The sequence below is a fragment of the Phascolarctos cinereus genome, unplaced genomic scaffold (genome assembly GCF_003287225.1).
Source record: "Phascolarctos cinereus isolate Bilbo 61053 unplaced genomic scaffold, phaCin_HiC Scaffold_5;HRSCAF=322, whole genome shotgun sequence".
NCBI classification, from domain to species: domain Eukaryota; kingdom Metazoa; phylum Chordata; class Mammalia; order Diprotodontia; family Phascolarctidae; genus Phascolarctos; species Phascolarctos cinereus.
The window spans coordinates 476,350,842-476,368,113 of NW_027555958.1; the positions used below are offsets into that span (position 1 = coordinate 476,350,842).

A 17,272-nucleotide genomic window follows, 5' to 3' on the forward strand; every position below is an offset into this window, starting at 1 on the left:
TCATTATCAATCAAGTAGCCTTAATTACCTTTTTAAAAGGTATTACTAATGTATTACAGTAAGAATTGTTGATATAAATCATACCTCTAAAACTAGGAGAACTCTCCTCTGGTAAGCCAAAGTTTCTGAGAGATTTAGAATCAGACTTTGGCAACATGTGATCAAAGTGTAAACTCATAGTTCCCATTAGCCAATTAGTCCATTTTCCTCTTTGTGGATCTCACATAAAGTTCAATCAGAGGGGAGAGAAGGCTGAGGGATGGGATATCCAGTCACTTGAATCCGAGTTTATTGAGGGCAACAGTGAGAGTTTAATATGCTGATTTTGCTGTGTTCTCCTTTGTATGCCCAGCACATAGCACATGAGCCCGCATGAGGGGCTTGATAAATGCTCATTGAGTTGAACCAAATTGAATCAACCTGAATTAGAATTTACTGAGGACATCACGGACACAGGACATGGTATTAAGCAATTGCTCAAAGGGAAACTGGATGACAAACAATCACAATAACCTGTTCCATCCTCTGTCTTTGATGACAGTGAATGCCCAAGATAATGAAGACCACGTACCTCTCCATTTCTGCTCTCGATTTGGACACGAGGATATTGTAAAGTTTCTGCTCCAAAGTGATTTTGAAGTTCAGCCACACATAGCTAATATCTATGGAGACACACCTTTGCACTTGTGAGTATGATGAATTGGCATTTGGGTCTACAAGGTATGTTATGTGACTCTCCTAGCATTTAAAAAAAGAACCTATATTTTCTTTAACCCTAGGGCTTGCTACAATGGAAAATTTGAAGTTGCCAAGGAAATAATTCAAGTGTCAGGAACAGAAAGTCTGGTAAAGGAAAACATCTTTAGTGAAACAGCTTTTCACAGGTAAGGGATATGTCAAGGAATCATGGAATTTCAAAAGGGACCTCATTTGAATTGCATCTGCTCAACTGTTCCCTCTATACCACACCTATTCGGTGGCTATCAAGGTTTTTCTTAAAGACTTTTTAAGGTACACATTTTGGGAGAGTTCCAACCATTAGGATTTTTTTCTTTTGTTATCTTTTGTTTTGTTTTGTTTTACTGAGATTAAGCTTAAATCCACCTCTTCTTAACTTCTAACCATTACTCCTGATTTATCTCTATGAGACCAGGCAGAATAAATCCAATGGGAGAGTCATTCAAATATTGGAAGACATATATTGTGACACTCTACTAACTCGGCTATTTTTCAGGCATCTCCCGTTCTTTCCATTAATTTTAATTTCACATGAATGTAAGCCCTCTTGTGGCCAAGCTCCTGGACTTCATAATTTTCTCCAGTGAATCATCTTTCTACAAGATCTCATAAACTCTGAAACTTCCAATTCCTCAGTCCCCCCGAGATCGGGGCCCTCTCCCTTCCTCTGACTGGACACGATGGACAGCTCCTTCCACCTCCTCCATTTACAGAAGGGTCCCAGGACCAGCTTGGTGCCCTGCTTCCCCACCTTTTGGCTTCTTTTTGTGTTCTCTTCTCCCATTAGACTGTGAGTTCCTTACAGGCAAAGCCTATCTTTTGATTTTATCGTATTCCCAACACATAGCACAATGCCTGGCACATATGAGGTGCTTAGTAAATGCTTCTTGACTCGCTGACACTTCAGCCAACCTGGTCGCTCTCTTCTCCACATTCTTGAGCATGACGATGTCCATCCCAACATGTGGAATCCAGACCTGAACACAATACCCTAGTGTTGACCTGATCAAGTAAGAGTGCAGAGATAATGTCGCCTCATTCCTTCTGGAAGCTATGCTTCTACGACCCCTGAATTGAGTACAATTTAAATACAATTGTCATCCAAAATGGATGCTCCTATAAACTGTACACAAAGCCGCATGTACCAAACACAGACAAATCGCAGCAGATGTTGCAAACATACAGAAAGCAGAAGTTGAGGAGAGGGCAAGGGGCCCAGGCTAGACACATAGCAGCAAAGGTAGAGGCAGATGCTATAGTCAGGACAACAGATGGAGTCAGAGCCAGCTGCTGCCATCACAGCAACAGCCACAAAGACAGCGACTTACGTTGTCATGGCAACAGGCATATCAACATCTGTAAGCATATTGCTTCTCTCCATCTTCATTCTGTGGGAAGCTGCCAAGAGCAGCGGCTCCCACAGTCTCTCTCCTTTGTCCAGATCCTCATCGCAGGAGCTCAACAGCAACAAATGTCATGCATTTTACTGTACTGTATTATATATGTATTTTTTGCCATTAGCATCTTGGGTGCAAATGTGCCTACCTTTCTAAGGAAACCATCTGTCATCCTTTAAAAGCATAGTTGGAGTGGCCACAAAAATGCCTAAGAAGGTACTGACTTCTTTCTAGGAACCTGTGAGAAGCCATTACAAGGCCAGCTTGCTTGCAAAAGCACACTCAAGCATCAGCTCTAATTGGGGAAAAGCATGATAAAACACCAGAATCTACTCCCTGAGTGCCTAATCAAGCTTTGGGTGCATTCTTTGATTTAATTAAGGACACAATGGGTTTTTTTAACCAAATGATTATAAGCTCCTTCATATCATACCGTCTTTGAGAGTTGGGATTGGTTCATTCTTTACATTTGCATCCTCTGGCACAATGCCTGGCACATAGTGGGCACTTAATAAATTTATACTAAGTTATTTAGCTACTATTCAGCCAAAATAATTGTCATTTTCGAATTTGTTAGAAAATAAATGACGTGTGTGTGCGTGTGTGTGTGTGCATGCGTTTGTGTGTGTGAAAATCTATAGACCCTACATAAGAACCAGTGGCAAAAACAGAGGAGAAAGCTACCCTCAGAACATCCAGGGTGCTGATTTATTAAGGAATAAAATCATTAAGAGATGCAATCTCGACGTATCTTTAAGTGTTGACTCCTAACCTCAGCCTTTCTTTACAGTTAAAATGAAGAAAATTTGATTATCTACCCATCCATCTATCTATTCAACTACCCATTGTACAGAACATTGTACTATATGTGAGGCAGATTCAAAGTTTAGATTAAAAAAATGGTCACTGCCATCATTAAGTTCAAAGACAAATAAAGAGATAATTATAGTAGCTTTCTTTATTATAGTTCTTTAAGACTTACAATACAAAAGACAGAAAATGTATAACTACATTTGTGTGTGTGCATCTACACGTACAGCTGTTGCTCTATCCCTATCTTGGCATTTCTAACTCATCTGCATCTACTATATATATGGTCCAAAGGATTAGTTAATTATTATAAAGAATTGCTGGAATGAAGACCCTCTCCACCTAGAAAGATCAGAATCACTTCAGTAGTTTTCAGTCTTAGGGACTTGTCTGTGCACTGAACGGTTAAGTGAGTTAGCCCTGGTTATAAATGAATACATGTCAGAGGCAGTACTGTGGGGTTTGGACCTGTACCCATTACAAAATGCAGTACTATGTAGGGAGTGTCTTTGAGGTGTTCGAATGTAAGCCCTTTGAGGGCAGAATGTTTTTCATCTTTCTCTTGTTATCCCAGTCACCTTGAATAGCCTACTGCCACACATACATTAGGCACTCAGCAAATGCTTCTTGACTGACTGATTCATTGGTTGTTGATTGGAGAGTTGAAAAACAGTCTCTGAAGCCCAAGGAATATGACTGATGGTAGAAATCATGAAGGTTTATGAAGGTTTTGGCCTTTGAGTTAAACTTTAAAGAGTGGATAGAATGTCAACTGGCAAGGAAGGACAACCAGCAGAGACAATGGCATGAGCAAATACAAGGTGCATGATGTCTGCAGGGAAAAAAAGTCATATTGGTTTGACTAGCACATACTATGTATGCAGGTGGTTATATGAATTAAGGTAGAAAAGATAAGGTGATACCAATTTGTAGAGAGCCTGCAATGCCAGGAAAAGGAATTAAACTTGTACTCAGTATGCAAAAAAAGTCTTAAAAGTATCTGGAATAGAAGTGTATCGGGGTTAGAGGTCTGTGTGCACATTCTTAAGCTGGCTGACCACCTCTGGTTAGAGTACTTTTTTGGAAGTTGTTCATCGGCATACCCCATATTATTTTAACTGCATTAATGAATAATAGAGTAAATGCATTTTCATAGTATACTTTGGATCGTTGATTAGTAAGGGAGCTGGTTTTGGAGGCTCTCCTCCAACTCAGCTGATGTAGTTATAGGAAGGTAGTCACACATGGTTAATCATTACACCGTGAGAGTAGTAATACCCTCCACCCCCCACCCTGCAAGTCAGTGCAAGATGCGGGTGTAAGGAAGTAGCCCAGAGGAAGTGTTGTAGAATCATAGATTTTTTTTGATAGTTGGCAACATGCATAATCTAATCAACCTCCTCATCTTTACAGATTAAGAAACTGAAGTCCAAGGAGGTTAAGGGACATACCTGGGGTCCCCTACCTAGTAAATGGCAGAGCCAAGATTCAAACTCAGGTCCTGCATCTCCAAACTAAGTGTCCTTGTATTTACATAAAGGAAGAACCAATATGAGGAGCCCTCAATTCACACAGAGACTTCTGGATTTGTCTTAATGATCAAACAGCAACCAATCAAAGGAAGATGATGGCACATCTAAGAGCGGTTGGTGCCAAATTTCCCCACTTTCAATTCAATTCAGTAAACATTTATTAAGTGCCTACTATGTGCCAGGTAGTGTGCTAAGCCCTAGGGATAAGAAAAGAGGCCAAAGAGTCTCCATCCTGGAGGAGCTCACCACACCATCCATCCCCATGAAGCCCGTTGGTACCAGAGATGTGTGAAGTGCCTTCTGCTCTACTGCCAATGTAGCTGGTGTAAAGTCACAATTTAAGTTGGTTCACAATCCATTTCCTCATCAGAGTTGGCCGTCCTGTCTTAATTATTCATGTTTTGGGAGTAAACATGCCTTGAACTGTGTTCAGTCTGGCAGTTATTCAGTACTGATTAGCCCATAAGAAGACAGCAAAACATTATTCTTCCTTAGGCTCTTTGGTCTTAGCCCAGGCATACCAGGTTCTTATTATTTGTCGGTCATCGATGCCATGCGTTGTCTAGGTGTACATTCAGGGGAGAAAAATCTTGTTGAATTACAATGATTACTTACAATCTGAAACTCTTTTGGCCTATGGGAATCAATCAACAAGCATTTACTCAGCATCTATTGAGTATCAGGCACTGTGTTAGGCACTGGAGCGTTGGCATGCTAAAGGGAAAAGTGCATCACATACAAGTAAACAAAGAGTATACATAAGGTAACTAACAATACATCTTTATGGAGAACTTTACAAAGACTCTTTCATTTGAGTTTCATAAAACCTTGTCTTGTAAATGTCATAATCCAGAGACATCGGAAAATTAGTCTAAGTGGTTGTGACTAACCCAAGGTCCCACATGCTCTTGAACCTGTCAGAGGTGGGGATTTGGAGCAGACATCTCCTGTCTCTAGGGCCAACATTCTCTTCACTGCACTACATCCACCTTCCCCACAGTAGGTGACAAATACATCTTTAGAGATGTAGGCTGTGGACACTATCATGCTTTTATTCCTAAGACGTAATTCAGATGTTATCCAGACTTCTTGGATGCCTCAGTTCAGCTCATGTGCTATGACTTACAGGAGACCTTTCCTGATTCCCCTAAGCCTTGGTACTTTCTCCACAATGACCTCTTACATACATATTTATTTATTTACATCTGGTCTCTCCCTCACCCCCACCACCACAAGCAAGATGTAAGTTCCTTGAGGGCAGGAACTGTCTTTCATTTTGGCTTTGTTATTCCCATCATTTAGTGCAGTGATTTAGGGTCACAGTAGGCACTTAATAAATGCTTTTTAGATTATACTGTAATGGACCCAGTGATCTATTGTCAGCACTCTATGATGGGGCTATATCCCAAATAGACAGATAGTTGAGAGGCTTTCTTATGACCTGGTTTTGTCCTTCCTACTCAGAATTCCTACTCAGAAGCCCAGCTTTCAGGAGTTTTGTTCAGAACCCGATGCAGCCACAGAGCCAAGCTTAGGTGGAATTGTGAGTCAATAATTTGCTTTTGCCTTCTTCCTCAGAGTGTCTTTGGTACTACTTTCTCTACTCTCAGCTCTTTCCCAGACCTTTGCCGTGGCTGCTGTCTCACCAGAACTTTGTTTATGGGAAGCAACAGAAAGAGCTCTGGCCTTTGAAAACCTGTTTTTGAGCCTTTGGTTCCCATCTAACTCAGCCACATTCAAACTGTGCGACATGTAGTCAGTTACTCCACCCCTCTCATCTTCAATGTGACCATTGATCAAGCTGAGACAATCCAGATTGTTTTCAAAGCAGCTTGAGCCTCCCTGTGACCTGTGAGCATGCCTCAGGGAGCTCCTGATCTCACCTTGCAGATAAGGAGACTGAAGCTTGGAGAAGTTAAGGGATATGCCCAGTGTCACATAGTCAACATGTGTAAGAGACAGGAGTAGAACAGAGGCCTTCCTCATTCCAACCTCAGCATGTAAGCAGTATGCACATTGCCTATCTCATGGAATTGTGATATCATCTTGTGGCTATAAAGTAAACCATAAATGAGTTATTAGAATTACCCAAGTCTTACTAAGGGGTTTACTTCTCCCAGACACATTTGGACTTTGACATGTGGAGACTGAGCAACCATTAAGACCAAAAGGATTATATTTATAACAATTGAATTTCACAGACTAAGTGGAATGAAGTCGACTGGTGGAAGATATTTGGCCACCAGTGTTTTGGGTTCAACATTATTCATGATATTTTTCTTTTTCAGTTTTTTCTCTTAAAATTATAAATTTAATAATGGTCTGTCCAGCTTTATTTAAATTACACTCCTAGTTAGATATTTCCTTTGCATAAACTCTGGAATGCTAAAGTCTGCATTGAAAAAGCTGCCCTGATTTGAAGTGATCACTTACCAAAGCTACCTACTCCAAACACCCATGGCTCCTTGCCTCTACACTAAAGTTCGGAGCAAAAGGCTTTCATGAACAAGCATCTTTTTCTGTAGCATTGCAACTAACATGACACTTGATTCCAAAATTAGGAACCTTCAATCAATAGTTAGTATAATAGCTCCCAATGCTTTTTTGTATGTGTTGCTCACATGATGTATGACCCTTCTACTACAAGAGCTTGACCTACACATTAGGTACCAGGAAGGTAGAAACTATTGAGTATTTATATATATACATATATAAAATTTATTTAATTAAATATTTACCAGTTACATGTAAAAAACAAAAATCATTTAAAAAATTTTTGAGTTCCAAATTCCCCCCTTCCATTCCTCCCCCTTTCTTGAGAAGGCAAGCAATGTGACATCAATTCTACATGTGAAGTCATGCAAACCATTTCCCATATTAGCCATGTTGCAAAAAGAAAACAAGAAAAATAAAGTGTAGAAAGTCTGCTTCAATCTGCATTCTGATTCAGCAGTTTTCTATCTGGAGGTGGGCAGCATTTTTTCGCCCTGGGACCTTTGGAATTGTCTTGGAGCATTGCCTTCATCAAAGCAGCTAAGACTTTCACAGTTGATCATACTTGCAATATCGTTGTGACTGTGGGCAAAGTTTCCTTGATTCTGCTCACTTTGTTTTGCATGAGTTCATATGAGTCTTCCCAAATTTTTCTGAAAATATCTTGAAATCATCATTTCTTAGAGCACAATAGTACTCCATCACAATCACAGGCGAAAACTTGTTCAGGCGTTCCACAATCAGTGAGCACCCGCCAGTTCCCAATTCTTTGCCACCACAAAAAGAGCTGCTTCGAGACACTTTTGTGTAAATATGTTCTTCTTCCTTTTTTATCTCATGGGGTATGGTAGCGATATTGCTTGCTCAAAGGGCATGCACAGTTTTATGGCTCTTTTGGCAGACTTGCAAGTTGTTCTCCAGAACATTGGTTCAGTTCACAACTACAACAACAGCACATTAGTGTCCCATTTTTTTAAAATCCTCTCTACTATTAGTCATTTTCCTTTTGTGTCACGTTAACCAGTCTGATAGGTGTGTGCTAGTATATCAGAGATATTTTAATTTATATTTCTCTAATCAGTAATGATTTAGAGCATTTTTTCATGTGACTAGTAATAGCTTTGATTTCTTCTAGTGAAACTCTTCATATCCTTTAAATATTTAGCAGCTGAGAAACAGCTTTTTTAAAATAAATTTGGCTCAATTCTTCATATATTTTAGAAATTAGGCCTTCATAAGAGTAACTTACTCTAAATGTTTTTGTTTTGTTTTGTTTTTTGTTCTGTTTTTTGGGGGGTTTCCAATTTTCCTTTTAATTTTGGCTCCATTAGTTTTACCTTCTAATTTCATGTAATTAAAATTATTTTACTTCCCATTATGCTCTCTATCTCGTGCTTGGTCATAAACTCTTCTCTTATCCACTGACAGAAACATTTTTTCCACGTGCCCCTAATTTACTTATGATATCATCCTTTATATCTAAATTATTTATCCATTTTGATCTTATTCTGGTATATGGTGTGAGATGTTGGTTACCACATAGTTTTTGCCAAACTACTTTCCAGTTTTCTTAGAATTTTTATCAAATGTTGAGTTCTTACCTCACAATCTAGAATCTTTGGGTTTATTAAACACTAGATTACCGTGGTCACTTACTACTGTATATTATGTACCTAATCTGTTCCACTGGTCCACCATTCTATTCCTTAGCCAGTACCAGAGTGTTTTGATGATTGCCACTTCATTATACAGTTGGAAATCTGGAGCTGCTAGGCAGCCTTCCTTTCTGCTTTTCTGCATTGATTATCTTGATATTCTTGATCTTTTGTTTTTCTAGTCGAATTTTGTTATTATTTTTTTCTAGCTCTATAAAATAATTTTTGGTAGTGTGACATGATACTAAATAGAGAAATTAGCTTAGGTAGAGTTGTCATTTTTATTGTATTGGCTTGGCCTGCCTATGAGCAATTAATATTTCTCCAGTTGTTTAGATCTGACTTTATTTGTGCAAAAAGTGTTGTGATCATATAGTTCCTGGGTTTCTCTTGTCAGGTGGATTCCCAAGTATTTTATATTGTCTGCAGGTAGTTTAAGTGGATTTTCTCTTCTTTCTCTTGACACTGGGTTTTGCTAGTAATATATAGGAATGCTAATGATTTATGTGGGTTTATTTTATATCCTGCAACTGTGCTAAAGTTATTAATTGTTTCAACTACTTTTTAAACTGACACTCTTTAGTTGTCTAAGCATACCATCATATCTGCAAAGAATGACATTTTGGTTTCCTTATTGCTTATTTTATTCTTCACCTTTTTTTCTTGCATTATTGCTTTTGCTAGCATTTCTAGTACAATATTGAATAATAGTGGTGATAATGGACATCTTTGCTTCATCTCTGATCCTACTGAGAAAATTTATCCCCATTACAGATAATGCTTGCTGATGAGTTTCGATAGATGGAACAACTGTATCATTTTAAGAAAGGCTCCATTTATCCCTATGCTTTCTAGTGTTTTTAATAGCAATGACATACTCTATCAAATGCTTTTTTCTGCATCTATTGAGATAATCATATGATCATTACTATTTTTTGTTATTTGTATGGTCAATTATGCTGGTAATTTTCCTAATATTGAACAAATCCTACATTCCTGGTATGAATTCTATCTGGTTGTAGTGTATGATCTTTGTGATATCATGCTGTAATTCCCTTGCTCATATTTTATGTGATTTTTTTTGCATTAATAATAATTAATGAAACTTGGTCTATAGTTTTATTTCTCTATTTTTTGCTCTTCCTGGTTTAGGTATCAGCACCATATTTGTGTCATAAAAGGAATTTGGTAGGATTTCTTAACCTATTTTTTTCAAATAATTTATACAGTATTGATATTAATTGTGACTTAAATGTTTGGTAGAATTCACTTGCAAATCATCTGGTCTTGGTGAATTTTTCTTAGGGAGCTTATTATTCAATTTATTTTTTCCAAGATGAGGTTATTTTTCTCTTCTGTTAATCTGAGCAGTTTATATTTTTGTAAATATCCATCCACTCCACTTAGATTTTCCGTTTACTGTCATATACTTGGGCAAAATAACGCCTAAACATTGCTTTAATTTCATTTTCATGTGTGGTGCATTAACCCTTTTTTATTTTTGATAGTAGCAATTTGATTTTTTCCTTTCTTTTTATCAAATTAATCAATGGTTTATCTATTTTATTGATATCTTTCATAAAACCAGATCTGTTTTATTTATCAGATCATTTTTTTTTACTTTAAATTTTATTAATCTTTCTATTTTCAGTGTTTCCATTTTGGTGTTTAATTGGGGATTTTTAATTTGTTCTTTTTTCTGGTTTTCTTTTTGTTTATCGTATGCCCACTTCACTGATCTACCATTATTCTCTTTTCTTGGTGTACATGTCTAAAGATATAAATTTTCCCCTAACTACTGCTTTGGCTGCAACCCACAAATTTTAGAATGTTGTCTCCTGTTATGCTTTTTTAATAAAATTGTTGATTGTTTCTATGATTTCTTTAACCCCTTCATTCTTTAGAATCAGATTATTTAGTTTCAAAATAATTTTTAATCTATGCTTCCATAGTCCTTTTTAAATGTAATTTTATTTTATTATGGTGTGGAAAAGGTGCGTTTAATATTTTTTGCTTTTCTGTACTTGGTTGAGAAACTTTTATGCCTCACATGGTCACTTCTTTTTGTGAAGTTTCCATGTACAGCTGAGAAAAAAGATATGCTCCCTTCTCTTCCCTTTCAATTTTATCCAGAGGTCTATTGTATGTAAATTTTCCAAAATTTTATTTCTTTCCTTGACTTCTTTTTTTATTTACTATATGATTAGATTTCTTGAGCTCTGAGAGGGGAAAGTGGAGGTCCCCCACTTGTATGGTTTTACTATTTTCTCCTGCGATTCATTCAAATTTTCCCTTAAGAATTTGGATGCTATTCCATTTGGTGCATATATATTCATTATTGATATTACTTCATTGTCTATGGTTCATTTTAGAAAGATATAGTTTCCCTTCTTATCCTTTTTAATTAGGTCTATTTTTGCTTTTGCTCTGTCTGAAATCATGATTGTTACTCCTGTCTTTTTTTATTTTTCATATAAATTTATTTATTTTTAGTTTTCAACATTCCCTTCCACAAGTTTTTGAGTTCCAAATTTTCACCCCGTCTCCCCTCTTCCCCCACCCCAAGATGTCATGCATTCTGAATATCCCTTCCTCTACTCTGTCCTCTCTTCTATCTCTCTCCCCTTCTCTTATCCCCTTCCCCTTCTATTTTCCTGTAGGGTAGGATAGACTTCTGTACCCCATTTCCTATATTTATTTCCCAGTCCTCCCTCCCCACCCACCCTCATTGAAAAGGCAAGCAACTCAATATAAGTTGTACATGTGCAGTTATGCAAAACATGTCCATAGCAGACATGTTGTGAAAAACTAACTCTATTTCCCTTAATCCTATCCTGCCCTCCCATTTATTCTATTCTTTCTTTTGACCCTGTCTCTCCTCAGAAGTATTTACTTCTGATTAACCCCTTTCCCAATCTGCCCTCCTCTCTATCATCCCCCTGCTCTCTTGTCCCCTTTCCCCCCTATTTTCCTGTAGGGTAAGACAGATTTCCATACCCAATTGAATGTGTATGTTATTCCCTCCTTAAGCCAAATCCTATGAGAATAAGATTCACTCATTCCCTCTCACCTTCCCCTGTTTCCCCTTCCACTGTAAGAGACTTTTCTGTTTTTTTTTTGTGTGAGATAATTTACCCCATTCTACCTCTCCCTTTCTTCTTCTCCGAGTATAATCCTCTCTCATCCCTTAATTTTATTCTCCAGATATGACCCCTTAATCTTCAGTTCACCCTGTGCCCTCTATCTATCTATCTACATATACATACATATAATTTTTTCCTCCAACTACCCTGATACTGACAAAGGTCTCATGAGTTATAAATATCTTTTCCATGCAGGAATGTAAACAGTTCAATCTTAATAAGTCTCTTATGATTTCTCTTTCCTGTTTACCTCTTCATGTTCCACTTGAGTCCTGTATTTGAAAGTCAAATTTTCTATTCAGCTCTGGTCTTTTCATCAAGAATGCTTGAAAGTCCTCTATTTCACTGAATGACCATTTTTTCCCCTGAAGGATTATACTCAGTTTTGCTGGGTAGGTGATTCTTGGTTGTAATCCTATCTCCTTTGCCCTCCGGAATATTATATTCCATGCCCTGTGTCCTTTAATGTAGAAGCTGCTAAATCTTGTGTTATCCTGATTGTGTTTCCATACTTGAATGTTTCCTTCTGGCAGCTTGTAATATTTTCTTTTTGACCTGGGAACTCTGGAATTTGGCTACAATATTCCTAGGAGTTTTCCTTTGGGGATCTCTTTCAGGAGGAGATCTGTGGATTCTTTCAATTTCTATTTTGCCCTCTGGTTCTAATATCAGGGCAGTTTTCCTTGATAATTTCTTGAAAGATGATGTCTAGGCTCTTCTTTTGATCATGGCTTTCAGATAGTCCAATAATTTTTAAATTCTCTTCCTGGATCTATTTTCCAGGTCAGTTGTTTTTCCAATGAGATATTTCACATTGTTTTCTAATTTTTCATTCTTTTGGATTTGTTCTACTGTGTCATGATTTCTCATAAAGTCACTATCTTCCAATTGCTCTATTCTAATTTTTAAGGAAGTATTTTCTTCAGTAAGCTTTTGGACTTCCTTTTCCATCTGGCCAATTTTTCTTTTTAGGGCATTTTTCTCCTCATTGGCTTTTTGGACCTCTTTTGCCATTTGGGTTAGGCTATTTTTTAAGGTGTTATTTTCTTCAGTATTTTTTTGGGTCTCCTTTAGCATCACTCTCAGTTTTTCTTTCTACTTCTCTAACTTGCTTCTCAAAATCGTTTTTTGAGCTCTTCCATGGTCTGGGACCAATTCATATTTTTTCTTGGAGGCTTTGGATGTAGGGACTTTGACTTTGTTTTCTTCTTCTGGTTGTATATTTTGGTCTTCTTTTTCACCAAAGTAAGATAATATAGTCTGACTCTTTTTGCACTTCTTGTTCATGATCCTGGCCAATTACTTGAGTTTTAAACTCTTTGTTAAGGTACGAATCTGCTTCCAATGTGGAGAATGTACTGTCCCAAGCTTAGGGGGTTTGTACAGCTGTTGTCAGAGATACTTGTAGGGACCTGTAAATTTTCAGTTCTTCCAAGGTGGTATGATAAGGGGCAAGGTGTTTACTCCTTTCCTGGCCTGCAACTACAAGTACTTCTTTCTGTCCTGTAACTGTGAGGAGGGACTCCTCTCCACAACCACTACAAGCTCCACAACGCCAGAGCTCCTCGTCACCCCAGCACCGCTGCCCAGAACTGTGGCCCAGATCCAAACACAGGCAAAGCAAGAGATTCCTGCCTCAGCACTGGCAAAGAGATCCCTGCAATCCCTCTCTGATTAGCCACTGGATTCCCCCTCAGTCTGTGGTCCAGAAGCTTGGGAAGCAGCTGCCCCCCCACAGGGCCACACTCTTGGGGAATGGAGCTGAAACCCCTCCTTCCTTTCTCAGTCACTGACAGAAACAGACTTTTCCCACTGACCTTCTAATTTGTCTTTGGCATTGGTGGATTGAGGAGTCTCAAACCTCCACAGCTGCCCCAGATTCAGTCCTCTAAGGCCTGTTCCAGGTTCGCTGCAGCCTGCGCACCCACACCTCTCTGCGCTGCGCTCCCAGCCCAGCACAATACACCTTTCTGATCAACCATCTAGGTTGTCTTGGGCTGGAAATTTGTTTCACTCTGTCTTTTTGTGGGTTCTGCTGCTTCAGAATTTGTTTAGAGCCATTTTTTATGAGTGTTTGGAGGGGTTTGGGGGGAGAGCTCAAGCAAGTCACTGCTTTCACTCCTCCATCTTGGCTGCGCCTCTACTCCTGCCTTTTTTAAACTTCGACTGAAGCATAGACCCTTATTTTAACTCTATGTGTCTCTCTGTTTCAAGTGTATTTCTTGTAAGTAGCATATTGTTGGATTTTGATTTCTAATACATTCTACTATCCACTTCTGTTTTATGGGTGAGTTCATCCCATTCACATTCACATTAACTGTCCATTTCCCTCCATCCTATTTTCCTCCATTTATCTTTATCTCTTTTTATCATGACAGAGGTATTTTCTCTTTGACCCAGGAGATCTGCAACTTGGCTGTAATATTCCTGGGAGTTTGAAATCTCTTTCAGCTGGTGATTGGCAGATTCTTTTAATGTCTATTTTACTTTCTTGTTCTAAGATAAGTGCATTTTCCTTAGAATATAATGTGTAGACTCTTTCTTTTATCATGGCTTTTAGGTAGTCTAATAATTCTTAAATTATTTCTCCTCAATCTATTTTCTAGGTAATTATTTTCTAAAAGAGATATTTCACATTTTGTTCAAATCTTTCATTCTGTTGACTTTGTTTTATTGTTTCTTGATGTCTTACAGAGTCACTAACTTATACTTGCCCAATTTTAATTTTCAAGGAATCATTCTCTTCAGTGAGCTTTGGTACCTCTTTCCCCCATTTAGCTAATTCTGCTTTTTAAAAAGTTATTTTCATCAATGAATTTTTTTACCTCTTTTTTTGGCCAATTCTGTTTTTTAAAGTATTATTTTTTTCATATGTTTGTAACTCTTTTACCAAACTATTGTCTTTTCATAATTTTCATCTTTTTTCTTTACCTAATTTGTCTCCTACCACTCTTATTTGAGTTTTAAAATCATTTTTAGCTCCAAGAATTCTGGTTGGGTTTCTGTCCAATTCATATTTTTCTTTGATGCTTTGCTTGTAGCCATTTTGACTTCATTGTCTTCTTCTGGGTTTGTGTGTTGATCTTTCTTGTCACTATAGTAGCTTTTTATGCTTATTCTATCTGTCTATCCATCTATCTGTCTTTCTGTTTGCTCATTTTTCCACCCTATTTCTTGATTTTGGAATTTATGTTACTATTTGGTTCTGGTACTGATTGGGGGATTGGTGGCTTGATTAGAGTTATCATTCTTCTATTTAGGTGACTAGGGCAGTATGCAGGCTTACCCCTGCTTTTGAGGTCTATGAGGACCTTGACTGTCCCTCAAAAGAGTATTTTCAAGTATTCTCACCTAATGAAAACTCTATGGCCATATTCACTGGTGGGAGGATGTATGTATGTATTCAGGCTGGAATAATTGGGGTTGGCTGGAACCCTAGGGAGCTTCCTTGAATTCTTCCCCTTTACTTCAAATATCCAAGTAGGTCCTGTATGTAAAAAGTTTTTTAAAAAAAAGTTAAAAAAGAAACTCTTACCATGATTTTCCCCTTTAGGAAAAAATGGAATAAATATGAATATATTTGCCAAGAAATACTCAGTACCGAAATCCTAGGAATCTAATGCCATTTTTCTGATGGTCTGGCATAAGAATCTTTGGGCTGTTTGAATAGCAGTCACACATGCTATTCTATGAATATAGATGGCTCATCAACAAGTGTGCATTCACCCTAGTTCTTTGGGTAACAAAACTTCAGTCATTTAGTCCAGCAATAAGCATTTATCGTATGTACTATGTGCCAGGCACACAACTAAGCACTCAGGATGCAAAGAGAAGCAGAAGATAGCCCCTGCCTTTGAGGAGCTCACAATCCAACAAGATTCCCAGAATTCTACAGTTTAAAAGCATCTCAGATGTCATCTAGTCCATATATCTCAATAGAAATCCCCTCCAAAACATCTCTGAACCATCAGTCTTTCACCTAGGTTTACGTTGAAGAGCTCCAGTCAAGAGCAGCACACAGCATCTGGATGCCAGCACTTCAAGTTCGGGATAGCTTTAATTATTAGGAAGACTTTCTGAACTTCAAAGTTCTATTGATTTCTCTATTATTTCTAGATATTGATCCCAGAACCAAGAAAGAGAAGTCTAATCCATCTGCCCTGGGCCCTCTTCCCTTTTTCCTCTTGACTATTTTGCTCGGTGATCTCATCAGCTCCCATGAATTCAACTGTTATGGCTATGGTGACTATTCTCAAATCTACTTTTCCAGCCCTAACCTCTCTCCTAACCTGCAGTTTTGCATTACCGCCTACCTATCGGGCATCTAAAACCTAGTGTTCCTTGCATATCTCAAAGTCAGCATGTTCAAAAGTGAACTCATTATGTTTTTTGCTTTCCAAAGACCCTCCTTCCTCTTAACTTCCTTATTACTATTGAGGGTGCCACAATCCTCCTAATCACACAGACTCACAACTTAAGGGTCATCCTCAACTCTTTACATTCTCTTACTTTTAGTCTCCAATCACTCACCAAGGACTGTTGATATCACCTTTGCAACATTTCTCAAATACACCCCCTTGTCTCTTCTTAAACTGCTACTACCCTGTCATAGACCTTCATCCACTTACAACTGGACCATGGTAATAGCCTGAGGATTGGTCTCCCTGCCTCAAACTTCTCCCCATTTAGGCAGCTATCAAAGTGATTTGCTTAAATCACTGCTACTTAAAAATTCCAGTGGTGCCATATTGCCTCAAGCATCAAATGTAACATCTTCTATTTGGCTTTTAAAGCCTTTCATAACCTGACCCAGTTTTACCTTTCCAGTCTTCTAAACCCACTCACCTCAACATACTCTGTGATCCAGTAACACTGACTTTCTTGTTGTTCTTCGCATAAGGCATACCATCTTCTAACTCTGGGCATTTTCATTAGTTGCCTCTCATGCCTGGAATCTTCTCTTTCCTCACCTCCTCTTCCTAGTTTCCTTGATTTCCTTCCCACCTTCTACAAGAAGGCTTTCGTGATTTTCCTGATTCCCCCTCAGTGCTAATGCCTTCATTCTTTTCATTATCTCTAATTTGTCTTGTATATAGCTTGTTTGTACATTTTTTTTGGTTTTGTTTTTTACATATATGACACCTTCACTGCATCCCAAATGTGAATTCCTTGAGAACAGGGGCTGTATTTGCTATTATTTATATTCCCAATGCTTAGCACAGTGTCTGGACCAATTTTGTTGTTATTGAGTTGTTTTTCTGTTATGTCCAACTCTTTGCGACCATTTGGGGTTTTCTTGGCAAAGATACTGGATTGGTTTACAGGTGCTAAATAAATTTGTATTAAGCAACTGATTCCACATAATGGGACTCAAATATTTGAAGGCACTTATCATGAGTACCTGCACCATATCTCCAAGATGTCTCCTCTTCTCTTGGATAAACAACGCTAATTTATTCAAATGATCCTTATTTGGCATCATATCTAGTCCTCTCCCCAACATG

General features: G+C 38.1%; 1 protein-coding gene across 3 annotated transcripts in view; it reads left to right on the forward strand.

Moving 5' to 3' along the window:
- TNNI3K (TNNI3 interacting kinase) overlaps positions 1-17,272 on the forward strand; it is a 340,568-nt gene that overhangs the window by 113,815 nt on the left and 209,481 nt on the right. For all 3 annotated transcript variants that reach the window (XM_078156719.1, XM_078156718.1, XM_020968575.2), the window contains exons 8-9: positions 542-686; positions 780-884. In XM_078156719.1, the coding sequence (XP_078012845.1) occupies positions 542-686; positions 780-884 (250 nt within the window). The remainder of the gene's footprint in view (positions 1-541; positions 687-779; positions 885-17,272) is intronic.